At 42.8% G+C, this 21,882-nt stretch overlaps 1 protein-coding gene across 3 annotated transcripts in view; it reads right to left on the bottom strand.

Annotated features, from left to right (window-relative positions):
- ZDHHC20 (zinc finger DHHC-type palmitoyltransferase 20) overlaps nucleotides 1–18,601 on the bottom strand; it is a 57,835-nt gene extending 39,234 nt beyond the window's left edge. For 2 of the 3 annotated variants that reach the window (XM_043477619.1, XM_043477620.1), the window contains exon 1: nucleotides 18,307–18,600. In XM_043477619.1, the coding sequence (XP_043333554.1) occupies nucleotides 18,307–18,424 (118 nt within the window). In that variant the 5' untranslated portion in view covers nucleotides 18,425–18,600. Of the gene's footprint in view, nucleotides 1–18,306 lie in introns of all 3 variants that reach the window. The other variant, XM_043477621.1, reaches the window with a different exon arrangement.
- Nucleotides 18,602–21,882: the final 3,281 nt, after the last annotated feature.

Below are 21,882 nucleotides of genomic sequence, written 5' to 3'. Positions count from 1 at the left end.
AAAAGTCACTTGAAACAATTCTTTCTTCTGTGTAGTTATTAACTTTTAAAAATTAAGTTCATTTGTTTCGTGATTTCAAATTTTAGTTTGCTTTTACCTCCTCTTTATTTTGGATATATAACAAATGTTAATGTTTAAAAGCTAAGACTATATAAAAAGATACTCAAGAAAGGTCTAGCTTTCATTCCTTACTCCCTCATCCGAGATAATAATTTTTATTACTGTTTTATCCTTCCACCATTTCTTTCAACAAAATAAGCAAGTAAGAAAAAAAAAAAAAAAAAAGCAAGTAAGTATGTATTTCTAATTTCTTCCTTTATATCCTGGTTTGTTGTTGCTGTTCAGTTGCTAAGTCGGGTCTGACTCTGTGACTCCTTGGACTGCAGCACGCCAGCCTTCCCTGTCCTTCACTATCTCCCAGAGTTTGCTCAAACTCATGTCCATTGAGTTGGTGATGCCATCCAACCATCTGATCCTCTGCCGCCCCTTCTTTTGCTTTCAATCTTTCCCAGCATCAGGGTCTTTTCCAATGAGTTGGCTCTTCCCATCAGGTGGCCAAAGTATTGGAGCTTCAGCTTCAGTCCTTCCAATGAATATTCAGGGTTGATTTCCTTTAGGATTGACTGGCTTGATCTCCTTGCTGTCCAAGGGACTCTCAAGAGTTCTCTCCAGAACCACAATTCAAAAGCATCAATTCTTTAGCACTCAGCTTTCTTTACGGTCCAATTTTCACTACTCGAAAAGCCACAGCTTTGACTATACGGACTTTTGTCAGCAAAGAGATGTCTCTGCTTTTTAATATGATGTCTAGGTTTGTCATAGATTTCCTTCCAATGAGCAAGTGTCTAATTTCATGGGTGCAGTCACCATCCACTGTGACTATGGAGCCCAAGAAAATAAAATCTGTCACTGCCTCCACTTTCCCCCCCTTCTGTTTGCCATGAAGTGATGGGAATGGATGCCATAATCTTAGTTTTTTGAATGTTGACTTTCAATCCTTGCTGTTTTCACTTATACCCTAGAAATCACTAAACATTGGTACATAGACATAACCATTGTTTGCTTTTTAGAGCACCACATGGTATTCCATTGTGTGGCTGTTCCAGTTACACAACGAGGCCTCTATTGATAGCCATCTGGGTTGTCTCCAATCTTCTGCTGTTACAAACAGTGCAGCAGTGAATAACCCTATGCATCTGTTGTTTACTGGTGGAAGTTTATCTTCAGTGTAGATTCCTAACAGTGGAATTACTGGACGAAAGCAAATCTGTTTTCCTCCAAATTCCTGTTATGGGGCTGTACCATTTTAAAACTCCTACCAGCAGCGCATGAGGTGCCTGTTTCTCTACAATAAAGAATTTTCAAACCTTCAGTGTATGAGGGTAAGAGTGTTCTCACATAAGTCATTTCCATTCCCTGCCCCCCATAAACTGTTTTTGTCACATCCACTTTTTTTCCCCTAAACAGGTTTTCCTCACTCCCTGGTCATAAGATCATCTACCTATGTTTCTTCCTAGTACTTGAAGGCTCTTATTTTTTAATGTTCAGATCTGGTCAACTTTGAAATGGCAGGTTCCAGGGGCAGGAAAAATTTCAAATAAGCTTGAAAAAATATCTTGTGGTGCCAGAAAATGAGGGAAGAAAAATGATGGGGACATGTCAAAAGGACACAGAACCCAAACTGCAAGGGTTCCTACCGGCTAAAACTGGGACAATTTGAGAAACAAAATAAATGACAGATTATAACCCATAAAAGAAGAATCGATGAGAACATGCTGATATAAATGAATGAAATGAATGAATGAGGGGGAGGGAAAGCTCTTCCTTTCAGTAGAATCCTAACTATTAAATGCAGAAGAAATCATAGAATTAAAAGAAAATCACCATTTAGCAACCAGCACAGTAACTTGTTCCAAGCAAGAATCCTCAAGAGATGATAAAAAAGGTAAGTCCAACAAACAGATGGAGAAATATACCGTGTTCATGGATTGGAAGAATCAATATTGTCAAAATGACTGTACTACCCAAAGCAATCTATAGATTCAATGCAATCCCTATCAAGCTACCAATGGTATTTTTCACAGAAGTAGAACAAATAATTTCACAATTTGTATGGAAATACAAAAAACCCCGAATAGCCAAAGTAATCTTGAGAAAGAAGAATGGAACTGGAGGAATCAACCTGCTTGACTTCAGACTATACTACAAAGCCAGTACGGTACTGGCACAAAGAAAGAAATATAGATCAATGGAATAGCATAGAAAGCCCAGAGATAAATCCACGAACCTATGGACACCTTATCTTCGACAGAGGAGGCAAGGATATACAATGGAAAAAAGGCAACCTCTTTAACAAGTGGTGCTGGGAAAACTGGTCAACCACTTGTAAAAGAATGAAACTAGAACACTTTCTAACACCATACACAAAAATAAACTCAAAATGGATTAAAGATCTAAATGTATGACCAGAAACTATAAAACTCCTAGAGGAGAACATAGGCAAAACACTCTCCGACATAAATCACAGCAGGATCCTCTACGACCCACCTCCCAGAATATTGGAAACAAAAGCAAAAATAAACAAATGGGACCTAATGAAACTTAAAAGCTTTTGCACTACAAAGGAAACTATAAGCAAGGTGAAAAGACAGCCCTCAGATTGGGAGAAAATAACAGCAAATGAAGCAACAGACAAAGGATTAATCTCAAAAATATACAGGCAACTCCTGCAGCTCAATTCCAGAAAATATAATGACCCAATCAAAAATGGGCCAAAGAACTAAACAGACATTTCTCCAATACATACAGATGGCTAACAAACACATGAAAAGATGCTCAACATCACTCATTATCAGAGAAATGCCAAATCAAAACCACAATGAGGTACGCTTACACGCCAGTCAGGATGGCTGCTATCCAAAAGTCTACAAGCAATAAATGCTGGAGAGGGTGTGGAGAAAAGGGAACCCTCTTACACTGTTGGTGGGAATGCAAACTAGTACAGCCCTATGGAAACAGCGTGGAGATTTTCTTAAAAAAACTGGAACTAGAACTGCCATATGACCCAGCAATCCCACTTCTGGGCATACACACTGAGGAAACCAGATCTGAAAGAGACACGTGCACCCCAATGTTCATCGCAGCACTGTTTATAATAGCCAGGACATGGAAGCAACCTAGATGCCCACCAGCACGAATGGATAAGGAAGCTGTGGTACATATACACCATGGAATATTACTCAGCCATTAAAAAGAATTCATTTGAATCAGTTCTAATGAGATGGATGAAACTGGAGCCCACTATACAGAGTGAAGTAAGCCAGAAAGATAAAGACCAATACAGTATACTAACACATATATATGGAATTTAGAAAGATGGTAACGATAACCCTATATGCAAAACAGAAAAAGAGACACCGATGTACAGAACAGACTTTTGGACTCTGTGGGAGAAGGCGAGGGTGGGATGTTTAGAGAGAACAGCATCGAAACATATATATTATCAAGGGTGAAACAGATCACCAGCCCAGGTTGGATGCATGAGACAAGTGCTCGGGGCTGGTGCACTGGGAATACCAAGAGGGATTGGTGTGTGTGGCGGGGAGAGGGAGGTGGGAGGGGGATCCGGATGGGGAACACATGTAAATCCATGGCTGATTCATATCAATGTATGGCAAAAACCACTAAAATATTGTAAAGTAATTAGCCTCCAACTAATAAAAATAAATGGGGAAAAAAAAAAAAGGTAAGTCCAAGTAATTGTGAACAGATTTTCCCACAGAGATATCTTAGGCTGGGTTCTCCAGAATCAGCTGCTGAGACAGAGTCCGGGATGCAAGAAACTCATGAGGGAACAACACATGTGAAAGGATGTGAGGGAGGTCTCCCTGAGGGGCAGGCCTGTCCAACCTTGGGCATAGGCAGGGAGCTCATGTCATCCACGGCCCAGGATAGCTGTGACCCTGGGTGAGCCGAGTCATGGTCAAAGAGCTGACCGTACCCACCACAACTGACCAAGTCTTTCCTCAAAGAGGGATGTATGTGGGTTGTCTGGGTCTACCAGAATGCTTACTCATTTGGCTGCATTGGGTCTTAGCCTAGCACTCAGGACCTTTGTTATGGTACACGGGCTTTCTTTGCAGTACAGGGATTCTCAGGCTATGGTGTGTGGGCTAAGTTGTTCCACGGTATGTGGGATCTTAGTTCTCCAAACAGGGATCAAACCTGGCTCCCTGGAATTGAAAGGTGGACCTTTAACCACTGGACCATCAAGGGAAGTCCCCAGAATATTTATTAATTACAAGGAAAAACTATACCTTTACAGGGAAACTTGGTGATACCACCTTAAGTGATGACCAAAATAAACAGTCCCCAAGATAGTACAACCAATGACACAGCATTCCTTTTGTGGTATTCATGCTAAAAACGTATACACGAGGAAATGTCAAACCTACCTAATCTGAGGGACATCATACATAAGAAGCCTGTACTCCTCAAAAATGTCACGGTCATAAAACATAAAGCTAGACTGAGGAACTCTCCAGATCAAAGGATGCTGCAGAGTTGACAGCTCACTGAAAAGTGTTAACCTGGCCTGGCCTGTGGATCAGAACAAGCGTTCGGTGGGACCCTGGGGAAGTCCCAGTGAGGCTTACAGATCAAAGAATAGCATTTTGTCATGCTCATTTCCTGATTCTGATAACTCTGATTATGTAAGACAATGTTCTTTGCTAAAGACTGCATGTCTGTGTTCCCCCAAATTCCTATGTGAAATCTTAACACTCAGTGTGATGGTGTCAGAAAGTTAGGCCTTCAAGGAAGTGATTACTCAGGAATGGGATCTGTGTCCGACTGAGAGAGTGATCCCTCACTCCTTCCATCATATTGATAAAATGGTGAAAGGACGGCCAAACCAAGAAGTGTGTTCTCACCAAGACCTCTGCTGGCACCTTGATCCAGGACTTCCAGCCTCCATAAGCATGAGAAATGTTTACAGACGCCCAGTCAATGGTATCCTATTATAGGGGCCTGAACAGACCAAGACATTCTTGTTCTTAGCACATTACACTGACATACATTTATGTGTGCGTGCTAAGTCACTTCAGTCGTGTCCGACTCTGCAACCCTATGGACTCTAGCCCACTAGGCTCCTTGGTCCATGGGATTCTCCAGGCAAGAATACTGGAGCGGGTTGCTGTGCCCTCATCCAGGGGACCTTCCTGACCCAGGAATCCAACCCTCATCTCCTGCACTGCAGGTGGATTCTCTACCGCTGGGCCACTGGGAGGCCCCTAACACTGATGTATTTACAAACAAAGGGATATGAGGTCTGCAACTTACTCTCAAACACTTCAGAGATAGAATAAATAAATGATAAACCGTGTAGCAAATGATAACCTCTAGGGAATCTGGATGAAGGATAAAGGAAAATTCTTTGTACTGTTTTTCACAAGTCTGAAATTATTTTAAAATAAAAAGTGTAAAATATTAAAAAAGAAGAAAAAATAAGGTTTTATCCATTTGTAGTTTATCTTGGAATACAGTGTGAAATACAGATCCGATTTTATCTCTTATCAAATATCTATCCAGTTTTCCCACCTTCTCTTTTGTAATTTGAGGAGATGCTTCATTCTAAATTTCTATAATTAACTATTTCTGAACTTTCTACTTGTTCCATTGTCTAGTATGTCTGTCCACACCTTATACCATACAACTGGAACACAATTTTTATAAGACTTTATTTTTTAGAGACGTTTTAGGTTCATAGCGAAACTGAACAAAAAGTAGAGAGTTCTCATTTACACCCCATGCTCTCAGTTTTAACTATAGACATTTGTGGCTTAACAATCAGGTAAGGTTTGGCCTCTTTATCACTCTTTCAGGGGTTTCCTGGTTGTTCTTATTTCATTTTCCCATGTGACCTTTAGGATCAATTTGTCTAGTGCCAGAAAAATTTTAAAAAACAACTTTATTGGGACTGGAATTTATACATTAACTTGGGGAGAACTGAAGTCTCTGTAATCCCGAGTTACTCTATTCATGAATGTGAAATATGAACTGTCTTTACATTTGTTCAAACCTACTTTTATGTTTTTCAGGAATGTTTTCCTCCTATAGACCTGGTATTTTTCTTGAGTTTATTCCTAAGTATTTCATCTTTTTGATGTTTTTGGGAATGGAGACTTCTCTTTGACCATATTTTCAATTATTCATTATTGTGTATATATACAAAGTACTGAGTGTTGTTTGCTAATTTTATACCCTGCCATTTTACTCAATTCCTTTTATCTAAGTGTTTGTTGTTACTGAGACTCTTGGCTTTTCAATATATACTGTCAACTATTTGCAATAGAAATAGCTTTCTCTCTTCCTTTCTAGTGCCTGCGGTTTCTAATTATTCTCTCTTGATTGAATGTGGTAGCTGGTTTTGCCAATACAATGTTACATAGCAATGGACACAGTGATAAGTATTTACTGCTGGTTTTAGTGCAAACTGATAAAGTATTCTTGTGTGTGCAACTCTGTTTGAAAAGTATCCATTTACTCCTATTGTGTGTGTGTGTGTGTGTGTGTTTATTCAGAAATGGACAGTGGATTTTTAAACATCTTTTTGGTACCTACAGGATAATGATTTTTCTTCCTAAGTGTATTAATACAATTTAGTAACAGAGTAGAAGGAATCAGTAACTACCCTTCAGATCAACTGGTAACACCACTTCCTTCAGAGGCACAAGCCTCTTCAGTCTTCATCTCTCTCACCACCCTCATCACCACTAAGGGAGCTTTCCCGAACGTCAACAACTGTCCAAGTCTAAAAGGATTTAAACAGATGTTCCATGAAAGAATTCTATGGCAAAAGAATCTAGAAAAATACTGGATGAAATAGTTGGATACTCAGTTACAGCAGGACTTCTTAAAATGAGTAATGTGCAAGTGAGCACTGTGGTAGTAAACACAGGTATAAAGTCCAAATGGATCTGACCATGTGCATTTACCCATTTTTGAATTTCCAGCCTCAGTATAGTACCGGGAACACTGTAAGCATTCTATGTTTGTTACATTGCTGAACTAACACAGAGATGTTTCTAAGGTCAGGAGAGTGTGTGTATTTGAAATTGTGAATTGTGGGTCATCTACTATGTGAATACATCCCAGTTCTCCCTCTTGCACTAGCAAGGCAAATGGCAGCAACACAGTCAATTCACTCATTCAATGCATCTATCGAGTACACATTACAGAGGGCCTATGTTCAGTTCCAGAACATGACTCAGGAGAGAAACACAAATGACGGCACGTCAAGGATTAATAAGTGCTATGAGGAAACACAGCAGGATCTGGGAAGAATGAAGGAGAAACTACTGATTCCATGCTTTCCTGACCCACAAGGGTGGTCAGGAAAGCCACTTTGATGGGGGCACTCTGAGCAAAAACCAAGATGAAGTTAGGATGTGGATGGGGAGGACAGCATTCCAGGCAGAAGGAACAGTCGATAGAGAGTTCTCAGGTGCGACCATGCAAGGCCTGACAGATGCAAGGAGGCTGCAGTGCTGAGGAAGGAGCCAAGGAAGGGATGAGTCAGCAGCACCAGGGCCTCCTGGGCTACAGGGATCTCTGGATTTCATCAAGAGCGAGGGAGGAAGCTGCTGGAGCACACAGGAGTGAGCATTTTGCCTCAGGCTTCAGAAGATTCACTTTGGCTTCTTGGAGGGTGGGGGGAAGAGTGTGCAGTATGGAGGCCAATGCACACGAGAAAGTCAGGGGGGCCACGGTCACGGCCCCCTTGCTCCCTTCTCAATACTGACACCACACACTGCTAACACCCTGGTGTGTCGGCACTAGGACCTTCAGGTGCCGATGACAGTCTTTCCATGCAATTAGTTTAAGAAGCGGCCCTGAAGACTTTACCTTTAATAGGCTCATGTCTGTTCAACTAGTATGTTAATAAAAACTATTCTTCCTATGATTCCGACTGGGTGAGTCAAAGTTCACATGAGTGAGTAGTAACGCAGCACTGGGAAGAGTGAGAGAACAGAGAGCAATCATGTTTTAAAAACAATTTTTATCCTCAAGATCTGTGGGTCTGTCTCCTGTCTTCATGAAACCGGAGTTACCATTGCTCGTGACTCTTCCAGTCACTTAGGTGTAGGCGCCCATCTGCTCAAGATGATGTGCTCCGTGTGTCAGCACATCTAAATCTGTGCAGCTGACAGGCTTACACCAAAGTCCCAGGTGTTAATCCTCGGGAAGCCCCAGGTGGCACGGTGCGGAGGGGCCCCCTCTCCCAGACAACCACCCCCCCACACTCACGCTCCCGACATGACCAACAGCTCGAAAGAAAACAGGAACTCACTTGTGCAATATGATCTTCAAATGCAGCAGTTAGAAAATCTGTGAGAATGTGTTCCTTCACCCACTTCAGGCTATGTGTGGGCATGGGGTGTGGGGGTGGTGAGGGGAAATGTCACTTTAAGAACTGCAAAACAAAAAACAAAACTTCCTGCCAGAAAAGGAAAGGCAAGAAAAAGTACGCCAGTGGCTATTTAAGTCTTCTCCCCAGCCCCAGTAACATCTGAAAACCTACTCTGCTGAGGACTTCCCATGACTCTGTAAGAGATACTACTCCCATTTTACAGCACAGGAGCAAACTCAGAGAGGCTAGGTAAGGTACTGAGCTCATTCAACAAGAAACATGGACTAGCAAGGAGGCCAGCCTGGTAGCTGGAGAACAGCTGAAAGGAAGAGTGGAGAGGAAGTTATGTCACTGAGGAAGAGGCCACGGTCAGGAGTGTCACTGAGTAAGAGAGGAAGCCAGCCACGATGTTCATCAGAGGAATGACGAGTCTGGTACCCATCTTAAAGGGCTCATTCTGGCCACTTCATGGAGGATACATTCAGGATGAGAGGACAGGGATGAAGTGAGGAGGGAGAGACACGATAAAAGGGTGTTGCTTCCCAGGTGGCACTAGAGGTAAAGAACATGTCTGCCAATGCAGGAGAGGTAAGAACCTCGGGATAGATCCCTGGGTTGGGAAGATCCCCTGCAGTAGGGCATGGCAACCCACTCCAGTATTCTTGCCTGGAGAATTCCACGGACAGAGGAGCCTGGTGGGCTACAGTCCATGGGGTTGCAAAGAATCGGACACGACTGAGTGACTAACATTTTCTGGCTTACTTTGTATGACAGACTCTAGGTCCATCCACATCATCTACAAATGACCTTATTTCATTCTTTTTAGTGGCTGAACAATATTCGACTGTATATATGTTCCACATTTTCTCTATCCATTCACCTGTCATTGGACATTTAGGTTGTTCCATGCCCTGGCTATTGTAAATGGCGCTTCGATGAACACAAGGGTACATGTGTCCTTTTGAATTATGGTTTTCTCAGGGTGTACGCCTAGCAGTGGGATTGCTGGGTCACATGGTAGATCTATTTTTAGTTTCTTAAGGAACCTCCATACTGTTCTCCACAGTGGCTGTAACAATTTACATTCCCACCAACATGTAGGAGGTTCCCTTTTTCTCCACACCCTCTCCAGCATTTGTTGTTTGTAGACTTTTTGATGATGACCATCTGACCAGTGTGAGGTGAGGGATAGAACTCACATCTCTTGCACTGGCAGGCAGATTCTTTACCACTGAACCACCAGGGAAGCCCAGTTCTGATTTTTCATTTCTCTAATAATTAGCGATGTTGAGCATCTTTTGTCTGTTGGCCATCTGTATTTAAATCCTTTAACTCTTACCATCAGATATCTGTGCTTTTTACTTTTTAAAACAGTACAGTCATTTTGAATTCTTCCCAAATCCCCTTTATTGCACTGCCAGTAGGGAATGAACAATTTCATCCCTAGTGCTGAGGAGCCCATGGCCCACCTGAGGTTGAGGCTCCAGCTCTCACCCATCACTCCCACCATGTTTTACTGGTCGCAGCAAGTATAAAGCCAGCCCAGATTCACTGGTGGGCAAATAGGCTCCACCACTTGGGAGGAAGTGCAAATTCCTGTGGCCATATTTTTCAGGAGACTGAGATCATGGTGACTTGAATACACCTGCAGTGGTAGTGGTGCGAAGCAACTGGATTGTGATACAGGTAATGACAATATTTGCTGATCAGTGGGATGGAGAATGACTTTTCAACCAGGGAACTCAAAGGATGAAACTGCCATTTACTTAGCTAAGATATGAGGAACAGTTAGAGAGACAGAAAAAAACTCAAAAGAATTTTGTTTTGGATGATAAGTCTGATAAGTTTTCTTCTTCTGGACGATAAGTCGATAAGATATAACAGAGATGTCAAGTAGACAGATATTAGAGGCTGGAGTTTAGCACGCAAAGTCTTCTTTGCCACAAAGTGGAAGTGACCAGAAGAGAAGCAAAGTTTTATCTACCCGACTAGGGCATAATTTTGTTCTTCCAAATAGTCTGACCCAGTTTCTAAGTTGTCCAGTACCTCTTCCATATTTCTTAACTTTTTAAGAATAGAATTGCATTCAGTTGAACACTATCTATTGAAAGCCTACTAGTAACTAGATACTCTAGTGGATACAAAGATGGACAGGAGCCAATCAAAGCAGGATTTTTAATATACTTAAACATAATAAAATGCATGGTTTTTATTTATAGTCTAATTCAATGCACAAGTGATTTGTGGAGGCTTACTGGAAATATGTTTTTAAATACTGAATTTTAGAAAAAGAAAAATACAAATTTGAATGTGAAGTAGATCATAAAGGGAGAAATACTGATGTACACTACAATACAAATGAACCTCAAAAAATGTAATAGACACCAGGCACAAAAGACCACTTACTGTTTGACTTCGATTATATGAGATGTTCAGAAAAAGCACACAGAGACAGAAAGGTGATTTGTGGTCACCTCGGACTGGACGGGAACAGAAATTAACCACAATGGACGCAAGGACTCTGACTGGGGTGATAAAAAACATAATAAAAAGGATGGTTGTAATGACGGCATAACTTGCTTTAAGTGAAGTGAGAGTTGCTCAGTCATGTCTGACTCTTTCTGATCCCATGGACTATACAGTCCATGGAATTTTCTAGGCCAGAATACTGGAGTGAGTAGCCTTTCCCTTCTCCAGGGGATCTTCTCAACCTAGGGATTGAACCCAGGTCTCCTGCATTCCAGGCGGATTCTTCACCAGCTGAGCCACAAGGGAAGTCTAAGAATACTGGAGTGGGTAGTCTATCCCTTCTCCAGGGGATCTTCCCAACCCAGGAATCAAACTGGGGTCTCCTACATTGCAGGCAGATTCTTTTTCAACTGACCTATCACGGAAGCATAACTTGGTAAGTTGTCTAAAAAAAAATCATGAATGAATAAAGTAATTTTGGCATTTTTAAAGTATTTATTTTTGGCTGCGCTGGGTCTTAGTTGCATCATGAGGGATCTTTCATTGCAGTAAGGTTCTCTCTAGTTGCTATGCTTGGGCTCAATTGCCCTGAGACATGTTGGATCCAGTTCCCTGACCAGGGATTGAACCCATGTCCCTTGCACTGAAAGACAGATTCTTAACCACTGAAAGCTGAAACAATTTATCACCAACTGACTTGCATTACAATAAATGTTAAAGGAAACCCTCAGGCAGGTGAAAATGGCACCAGTTAGCAATCAGTCAGTTCGGTAGCTCAGTCATGTCTGACTCTTTGCAACCTCATGGACTGTGGCACACCAGGCTTCCCTGTCCATCACCAACTCCTGGAGCTTGCTCAAACTCATGTCCATTGAGTCGGTGATGCCATCCAACCATTTTTCATCCTCTGTCGTCCCCTTCTCCTCCTGCCTTCAGTCTTTCCCAGCATCAGGATCTTTTCCAATGAGTTGGCTCTTCCCATCAGGTGGCCAAAGCATTGGCGCTTCAGCATCAGTCCTTCAATGAATATTCAGAACTGATTTCCTTTAGGATTGACTGGTTTGATCTCCACGCAGTCCAAGGGACTCTCAAGAGTCTTCTCCACCACCACAGTTCAAAAGCATCAATTTTTCGGCGCTTAGTTTTCTTTATAGTCTAACTCTCACATCCACACGACTACTGGAAAAATCACAGCTTTGACCAGAAGGACCTTTGTTGGCAAAGTCAAGTCTCTGCTTTTTAATATGCTGTCTAGGTTGGTCATAGCTTTTCTTCCAAGGAGTAAGCATCTTTTAATTTCATGGCTGCAGTCACCATCTGGAGTGATTTTGGAGACCCCCCCACCCCCGCCCAAAATAAAGCCTCGCATTGTTTCCACTGCTTCCCATCTATTTGTCATGAAATGATGGGACCGGATACCATGATCTTAGTTTTCTGAATGTTGAGTTTTAAGCCAACTTTTTGGCTTAAAACTCTCCTCTTTGACTTTCATCAGGAGGCTCTGTAGCTCTTCTTCTCTTTCTGCCATAAGGGTGGTGCCACCTGCATATCATGAAATTACTGATATTTCTCCTGGCAATCTTGATTCCAGCTTATGCTTCATCCAGCCTGGCATTTTGCATGATATACTCCACATATAAATTAAATAAGCAGGGTGACAATATACAGCCTTAATGTACTCCTTTCCCAATTTGGAACCAGTCTGTTGTTCCATGTCCAGTTCTAACTGTTGCTTCTTGCCTTGCATACAGATTTCTCAGGAGGCAGGTAAGGTGGTCTGGTATTCCCACCTTTGAAGAATTTTCCAGTTTGTTGTGATTCACACAGTCAAAAGGCTTTGGCATAGTCAATAAAGCAGAAGTAGATGTTTTACTGGAACTCTCTTGCTTTTTCAGTGATCCAACAGATCTTGGCAATTAACTCTCTGGCTCTTCTGCCTTTTCTAAATCCAGCTTGCACATCTGGACATTCACAGTTCACGTACTGCTAAAGCTTGGCTTCGAGAATTTTGAGCATTACTTTGCTAGTATGTGAGATGAGCGCAGTTGTTCAGTAGTTTGAACATTCTTTGGCACTGCTTTTCTTTGGGATTGGAAAGAAAACTGACTTTTTCTCATCCTGTGGCCACTGCTGAGTTTTCCAAATGTGCCGGCATACTGAATGCAGCACTTTCACAGCATCATCTTTTAGGATTTCAAATAGCTCAACTGGAATTTCATCACCTCCACTAGCTTAGTGGTGCTTTCTAAGGCCCATGTGACTTTGCATTAAAGGATGTCTGGCTCTAGGTGAGTGATCACACCATTGTGGTTATCTGGGTCATGAAAATCTTTTTTGTATAGTTCTTCTGTGTATTCTTGCCACCTCTTCTTAATATCTTCTGCTTCTGTTAGGTTCATACCATTTCTGTCCTTTATTGTGCCCATCTTTGCATCAAATGTTTGCTTGGCATCTCTGCTTTTCTTGAAGAGATCTCTAGTCTTGCCCACTCTAATGTTTTTGTCTATTTCTTTGCACTGAACACTGAGGAAAGCTTTCTTATTTCTCATTGCTATTCTCTGGAACTCTTCATTGAAATGGGTATATCTTTCCTTTTCTCCTTTGCCTTTCATTTCTCTTCTTTTCTCAGTTATTTGCAGGGCCTCCTTAGACAACCATTTTGCATTTCTTTTTCTTGGGGATGGTCTTGATCCTTGCCTCTTGTACAATATCACGAACCTTCATCCACAGTTCTTCAGGCACTCTGTCTATCAGATCTAATCTCTTGAATCTATTTGTCACTTCCACTGTATGATTTTAAGGAATTTGATTTAGGTCATACCTGAATGATCTAGTGGTTTTCCCTACTTTCTTTAAATCTGAATTTTGCAATAAGGAGTTGGAAATACAGATCTATAAAAAAAGAATGAAGTATACTAGAAATGGTAACTACATAGTTAAACAGATAAGATTTGTTTACTTATTTAAATATTTTAGGACAGACTTAAAAAAAAAAAAACAAACAATAAGACTTAAAGTTACCCACATCAACAACCACATTAAAATGGTCAAAACAGGCCAATTAAAAGGCAGAGATTGTACAGCACAGTGACTACTGTTACATTTGAAAGTTGCTATAAGAGTAAATTTTATTTTTTAAAAATATTTTATTATTTGAACACATCAGGTCTTAGTTATGGCAAGGGGGATCTTTCATTGTGGCACATGGACTCTCTAGTCGTGGTGCATGGTTTCCAAAGCATGTGGGCTCAGCAGTTGTTCCACACAGGCTTGCTAGTTGTGGCAGGTGGGTTAGTTGCTCCACAGCATGTGGGATCTTAGTTCCCTGACCAGGGATCAAACCCACGTCCCCTGAATTGCAAGGCAGATTCTCAACCACTGGACTGCCAGGGAAGTTCCCAAGAGTAAATTTTCAAAGTTCCCATCACAGGGAAAACACAGTTATAACTATGTAAAGTGACGAATGTTGACTAATCTTCTTGTGATGACCACTGTGCAATATATGTGTATCTGAAATCATTATGCTGACACCTGAAATGAATGTAATATGTCAATTATATCTCAATTCAAAAAAGAAAAGGGCAAGTATTTTCAGACTAGGTTAAAAAAGCAAGACCCAATGATATGCTGCTTATAAGAAATGCGTTTTAAATAAAGATAAACAGGTTAAAAAAAAATAAACAGGTTAAATTAAAAGTAAAAGGACATACCATGCTAACGCTAATCAAAAGAAAGATCAATGGACATTTTAATATCTGCCAAAGTAGATTTCAAAACAAACAATACCACCAGGAATAAGTCATTTCATAATAACAGAGTCAATTCATGAAGATGACACAACAATTCAAAATATTACATGTGCTAAATTAGAGAGCTGCAAAATACATAAAGCAAAAACTGAGAGAACTATGAGGAGAGATAGACAAATCCAATTATTATTTTATACCTCTCTGAGTAATTAATTGTTAGAACAAATAGAAAATCAGCAGGAATACAGAAGATTTGAACCACACTATCAACCAACCTGCCTTAATTCACGTTTATGGAGCATTATGACATAATAGAACACCCAGCACAAACAGCAAAATTAACACTGCTGAATACAGAATACATTTTTCTGAAATGCACATGAAACACTTCCAAGACTGACCACATTCTGGGCCATAAAGCAAGCCTGAATACATTTTTAAAGGACAAGTCGTACAAGGTATGTTCTCTGACCACATGGAATTAAGTTTGAAATCAGTAACAAAAAGAGAAAAAATCCCCAAGTAACTGCAAACTAAACAGCATACTTATGAAGTGAAAATTGAAACCAGAAAATAATTTTAAGTGAATGAAAATGAAAATACAATATATCAACATTCATGGAATGTGAATAAAGCAGTTATTTAGGGATAAGTATAAGGGAGTAAACATCTAAAAATGGGCTCAAATCAATCACTTCAATTTTTAAATTCAGAAACTAGAAAAAGAACAAGTTAAACCTAAAGTGAAAGGGAAATATCAGATAAGAAATCAATGAAACAGGAAAAAAAAAAAAACAGAAAAATAAGTGAAATCAAAGCTGGTTCTTTTGAAATCAATAGAACATGTTGGAATCAACTGTGTGGAGACAGTGTGCTCAATGTTGATGTTTAAGCTGTTTATCTTGTCTCTGAAGAAATTACACAGGAGACACAGGAATGATTAGATATGTAGAACCAGAGGTTACAGTTCTATCCTACATATTCTCTCTGAAAAAAGGTAAAAAGGAATATCTGTCCTTGGACACACCATATAGCTCTTCCAACTAATAGTCTTCTCAGAAGTAAAATAAAGAGACTGAATTAGGCCATCTCTAAAATCTCTTTAAACTCTCAGATCCTCTAAACGCCAAATAAGAGTTACTCATCTACTGCTAACAGCTCCAAATTTGTGGGGGAAGCGCTAATTTGGAAAAGTTGGTCAATCCACGCACAGCTAACCTCAAATGTTCAAATATTAGCCTTGAGGAAAAATCAAAGAATTTCAGCTTATTTAAAATCAAGGACCAACATTACTACTCAATCATTATTTCTCTGCTTATCACTCCTATGATGGCCATCTCAGATGCATTACTTATTACTCAAGTTTACCCTCAATATTATTCCTACCACTACTTCTGTGTGTGTGTGTGTGTGTGTGTGTGTGTGTGTGTAATTACAAAATTAAGAAGTTACAGAAGCTGGGCTAGAACAAGGGCTTCTCATAAACAATTTATTTTTTCAAATGCCCTTCAGTGGGCCACACCTTTTTACTCTCTGAGATATTTAGCAACCTTCAGCTGCTACCTTTCAGGAGAAAACTACTTTGTATAAATAATTACAGATAAGAATGAAATCTGCCGATTGTCTAGATCTGGACAATCAAGTACACTAGTCTTGCATAGTAGTTAAACACAAAAGCATGGACTCTGGAGCCAAACCACTTGAGTTCCAATTCTGGTTATGCCATTTAGTAGTTGTATGACCCTGCACAAATCACTTAACTTTTGTTATTTTGAGGACTAAATAAATTAACACGTGTTAAGATACAATTATCATTCTCTCCCATGTAGTTGACTAAAGAACACCAGAAACAAAACCCTGTAAAAATTACTGAAACAGCATTTTAAGTAAAACTCACACTCACTGAATTTAAAGCTTCTATCCACTGAATTTAAAGCTTCTATAAAGTTAAACATTGGTATATCTCAGTAGGACAGTCTGTGCTTATGAAAACACGGATTATACACAAGTGGTTTAAAGCACAGTTTCAATATGATAGTGTTTATGCTCCACCATAAAGTCCAGTGACACTGTAGACATCCCAAAAGCTCCTCTAGTTCAAGGCTGGTATCTTGGTAGTAAATGCAGGCTCTATGTAAGACCTTTAATCCACTGAATATCTGAAAATTCTGCCAAGCACTGGGCCTCAGTTGTTGCAGAATATTTTAACTTGAAGAAATGCTGGGGTGTGATCTCTAAAGGGTGGGCCTAAAGTCTTACAGCTCTCCTATAAGGGCAAGCGCTTAGCCCCGCCCCAATTCCCCATTATGGACCAAACAATCACAGTTCCAGGGACCCTGGCTAGCTCACTAAATTTACACGCAGAGTGGAAAGATGTGGGTCACTTTCCTGTAGGCACTCAACAATCATGTGACCAACCAAAGGGCCTATTGCTGTTTCATTTCCTCCATTTGTAGGTAGGGACATCTATGCTCAGAGACACCAAGATTAAAGGAGAGAAAGATGAAAAGTTCCCTTTATTCCCACCAGTACACGTTCATGTTCCTTTCCTGTTTGCTATCACCTTTTGATATTTTTGATCACTATTTATAGGTTAAATTTGCAATTTCAACATAAACACACATTTTCAAGTAAAGTTTCAGAACCTTTACTTCAAAATCCCTATGGAATGGGGAGAGGGAGGGAATTATCTTCTGACAGAACTGAGTAAGACTGGTCCAACTTTTGGAATAAATAAATGCCTACCTCGGAGCCCTGAGGTAAGGGAAAGTCTCACCGCAAGCTGATGAGAATCCAGTGATCATGATCACCTTCTGGAAGCAGTAGCTTAAAGAAATGCCTAAGCTAGTCAGTTTTATAATGGATTCGAACATCCTTTACGGCAAACATTTTGGTATCCAAAAGGACAAAACTAAACAATCACATTCAACAGACGAACTCCACCACTGTTTGATATGTATTTCACAACTAATTTATTCTGGATCTACTTGCAGGAATTAAATGTTTCACAGGTACAAAACAACTTTCTTGAAAGTGGACATGTTTGTTTCAAAACCTTCCCTCAAACCTTCTGAACCAAACTGGTCTCTCCCTCGTGGGAATGCTGTTTTAACCAAGTTATTACACGCGAGCTCGCCTGCGCGGGTCCGCATCTGCGCTTCGGGGCAGAGAACGCCGCGGGGAGCGGGTGCCGCGGCGTCCCCCCGTTCTCGCCGCCAGCACCCAGCCCGGTGCCGGGGCTCCCCTCGAAGTGCACCCCGAGGGCCCTCAGGCAGCTGTGCGCTCGCGACGGACTGGGTAGTTCTGGGGGACCCCGGGGCCGGGGTCGCCAGCAGCGCGACGCCGCCGGCCCCGAGTTTCCGGGAAGGAGCGGCAGGAGCTGCCGGCGGCTGAGCCAGGACCTCGGGTCCGCACCCGCGGCGGCTCCGCCCGCGCCCAGGGCCCGGGCGAGAAGAGCCCTCGGAACCCCGGCGGAGGGCACGGCAACTCCGCGAACAGCCGCCAGAAAGGCCGGGCCGCGGGCGCCGCTCCCTCCACCTCAGAAGCCGGACGCTGTCCCGAGACCCCCGGGCCGAAGCGGGCCCCGCGGCCGGGCTCGGGCGGACGCACAAGCGGGCGCTTCGGGGCCGCGCCAGGGGAGGCTGAGGGGAGGCCGAGGGCTGCCCGCCCGGTACTCACACACGCACAGCTCCACCACGTACGCATAGTAGGACCACACGACCACGAAGGTGATGAACAGCACAGGCACCCAGCCCACGGTGCGCTGGCAGCAGCGCCAGAGCGTACTGGGCGCCATGTTTCGCGGGCGGCCGTGGCACCCACCGGCCCGGGCTGGCGGAGCGCGCCAGGGCCCCGACGGCGTCGGCGGCGGTGGCTACTCCGGAGTCCCCGCCGGCTCGGCGCCCGGCTCGGCGTCCCGCCCCCGCCTCCGCCGCGACCCCTCCCCGCGCCGCGTCGCGCCCAGCCCCGCCCCGCCCCGCATTGCGTCCGTACCCGCCGCCGCCAGGGCGTGGTCTGCCGTGCGGGCGGCGGAAGGGGCGGGGCAACATCGGCGGAAGTGAGTGGAAGGCGCTCGCAGCGCCTTTAGGCGGCCAGTTGGGCCCGAGCGGGCGCAGGGATACTCGCTGCAGCGAGGCGGTTTTTGTTCAGACTGCGGCCTCAAGGACCCCGCGTGCGTCTCAACTCCGTACCCCCGCGCTTTGGAGTAATTTGCTCGTATTTCAGGCGGGAATCGTAGGTGCGTGTGATTTAGGGCGGACCCGTGTAGTGAATTTGATTTGAAACCCGGGTTTAAGGTTGAGTTGTGAACGGGGGATAGCCCCCTCACACCGCCCGAAGGCTCCTGAAATTTCCAGTTTATTTATAACTGGCGAGTACTGGTAAACAATGACTGTGGGCATAGCCTACAAGTATCACTTACTGCAGTTTCTGGGGAGACAAGATCCTGAAGTGAGTTGGCATAACCTTGGCCCGGCGATGGGCCTTTATCGCCGAGGGACGGGAGGTACTCGTCCCCGCCTAAGGTGTGGACATTCTTCACTCCCTGATAACGCAGTCTTTTCTTCAGCGGTTCAAGCAGATGGACAACGCCTGTTTGGCCCTGTGACTCGTGTTCTGGTGCAGGTAAAGCGGCCAGATCATGTCCCAGCCAAGATGACTCCCTGGTATCCCAATTTGTGACTCCTTTCCCTCGGGATCGTGGCCTTCAGCAGAGCTTGGTGGACAACGGGCTGCTTCCCATCCCAGATCAAGGCCAGCTGCCTGAGGACCGCATCCACAGAGTACCCCCTGTTGCTATTGCTGGTTAGCAACTCCCAAAAACGCCACTTTGGGTTCTGGTTCTGAGCTGAGGACTGGGAAAGAATAAGGGCAGCTCAAGGCAGCTGTGAAACCATTAGAGGGATCTGTGGAAGCCATGGAGCTATAAATGTGAAAGATTGAAGAAGAAAAAACCCACAAACTCATAAGTTTAGAACCAAATTGTTGTAGGAAGAAGGACCCCTTCCAGGGCCTGAAAGGGGGCTCTTGTCTTAACACTGGGAATTGAATTGTGGGAGGAAACACACGTGCTGACAAAGCAAGAGATTTTAATGGGGGAGAATAGGAGGGTAGGGGAACCCAGGAGGACTGATTTGCTGCTGGCTTGCAGTCTCAGGTTTTATGGTGATGGGATTAGTTTTCACATAGTTTTTGGCCAGTCACTCTGACTCAGGGTCCTTTTTTGGGTTGAAGAATTGAAGAAAGACTTAAGTCCTTGAAACCTAGACACAGAGTAGTGAATCTATTAAATATTTAGAATAAAGAGAAAAATCTAGGATTTTTCAGATTCCAGAGATAGAAATCAAATTAGCAATGGAACACTAATCAGACTGGCAGCTGACTTCCTCTCAGTTCACTCGCTCTGTTGTGTCGGACTGTGTGACCGACCCCGTGGACTGTAGCACTCCAGGCCTCCCTGTCCATCACCAACTCCCAGAGCTTGCTCAAACTCATGTCCATCAAGTCAGTGATGCCATCCAATCATCTCATCCTCTCATCCCCTTCTCCTCCCGCTTTCAACCTTTTCCAGCATCAGGGTCTTTTTCAATGAGTCAGTTCTTCCCATCTGGTGGCCAAAGTATTGCTGCTTCAGCATCAGTCCTTCCAATGAATACTCAGAACTGATTTCCTTTAGGATTGACTGGTTTGATCTCCTTGCTGTCCAAGGGGCTCTCAAGAGTCTTCTCCACCACCACAGTTCAAAAGCATCAATTCTTTGGTGCTCAGCTTTCTTTATGATCCAACTCTCACATCCATACATGACTACCTCTCACCAATAACAGATCCCAAAAGACAACAAAGTAGTATTTTCAGTGCAGATAGAAAGTAATATCCCTCAATTTTATAGCCGGAGAAATGGTCACTTACAGGCAAAGTGAAAAGGCAAACGGTGGAATGGGAGAAAGATTTACATATCATATACATAAGGGATTGCTATGCAGAAAGTGTAAAGAACACCTACAACCCAACAACAACAAAACCCAACAACTCTGTTTAAAAATGAGCAAAGGATTTAAATAGACATTTCCCCAAAAAGACATGTAAATGACCAATAACCACATGAAAAGATGCTCAACCTCACTGATTAAAGTGCAGTGAAAATGTTTAGTTGCTCAGTCATGTCTGACTCATGGACTGTAGCCTGCCAGGCTCCTCTGTCCATGGGATTCTCCAGGCAGGAATACTGGAGTGGATTGCCATTCCCTTCTCCAGGGAATCTTCCCAACCCAGAGACTGAACACCAGGTCTCCCACATTGCAGGCAGATTCTTTACAATCTGAGCCACCAGGAAATACAAGTCAAAACTACAATGAGAACACATCACCCCCATTAGGATGGCTACTACAAAATAAGAACAACCACAAAGCAGAAAATGACAAGTTTTGAGGATATGGAGAAATTTGGAACTCATGTTTTTCTGGTAGGAATAGAGAATGGTGTGACTGCTGTGGAAAATTACGGCAGTTCCCCCCCCCCCCCCCCCCCCCCGCCAAATTAACCATAGCATTATCACATGATCCAGTAATTCTACTTCTGGTACATACCCAAAAGGAATGAAAGCAGGAACTCACAGGTATTTGTACATCCATGTTCACTGGAGCATAATTCCCAGTTGTCAAAAGGAAGCAATCCAAGTGTCCATTGTCAGATAATGGATAAGCATAATGTGATGTGTATATGCAGTGCAATATTCAGCCTTAAGAAGGAAGGAAATCTTGTCACAGTTTACAAGATGGATGAATCTTAAAGACACTAAGTAAAATAAGCCAATCATAAAAGACAAATACAAAGACATCATAAAATACAAATCATAAAAGTCTTGTTCCTTGACCCTGGAACAAGAGGGTTAATCCATATGTAAGTTACAGTCATCCTTTCATATCCAGGGCTTCCCCAATGGCTCAGTGGTGAAGCATCTGCGGGCAATGCAGGAGACACAGAAGATGAGACTTTAATCTCTGGGTTGGGAAAATTCCCTGGAGGAGAAAATGGCAACCACTCCAGTATTCTTGCCTGGAGAATCCCATGGACAGAGGAGCCTGGAGGCTCCTGTAGAGCCTCCTGTAGACCCCTGGAGGGCTACAGTCCACGGGGTTGCAGAGTTGGATGCGATTGAGTAAACTAAGCATTACTTCATATCCAAGGGTCCTCTGCATCTGAGGATTGAACCAACCATGGACTGTAATACTGTTAAGATTTACAGTTGACAAATAT

This window comes from Cervus canadensis, chromosome 9, assembly GCF_019320065.1.
Source record: "Cervus canadensis isolate Bull #8, Minnesota chromosome 9, ASM1932006v1, whole genome shotgun sequence".
Lineage (NCBI taxonomy): Eukaryota > Metazoa > Chordata > Mammalia > Artiodactyla > Cervidae > Cervus > Cervus canadensis.
The sequence above is the reverse complement of the archived record's forward strand: the minus strand, read 5'-3'. Positions and strand labels throughout refer to the sequence as shown.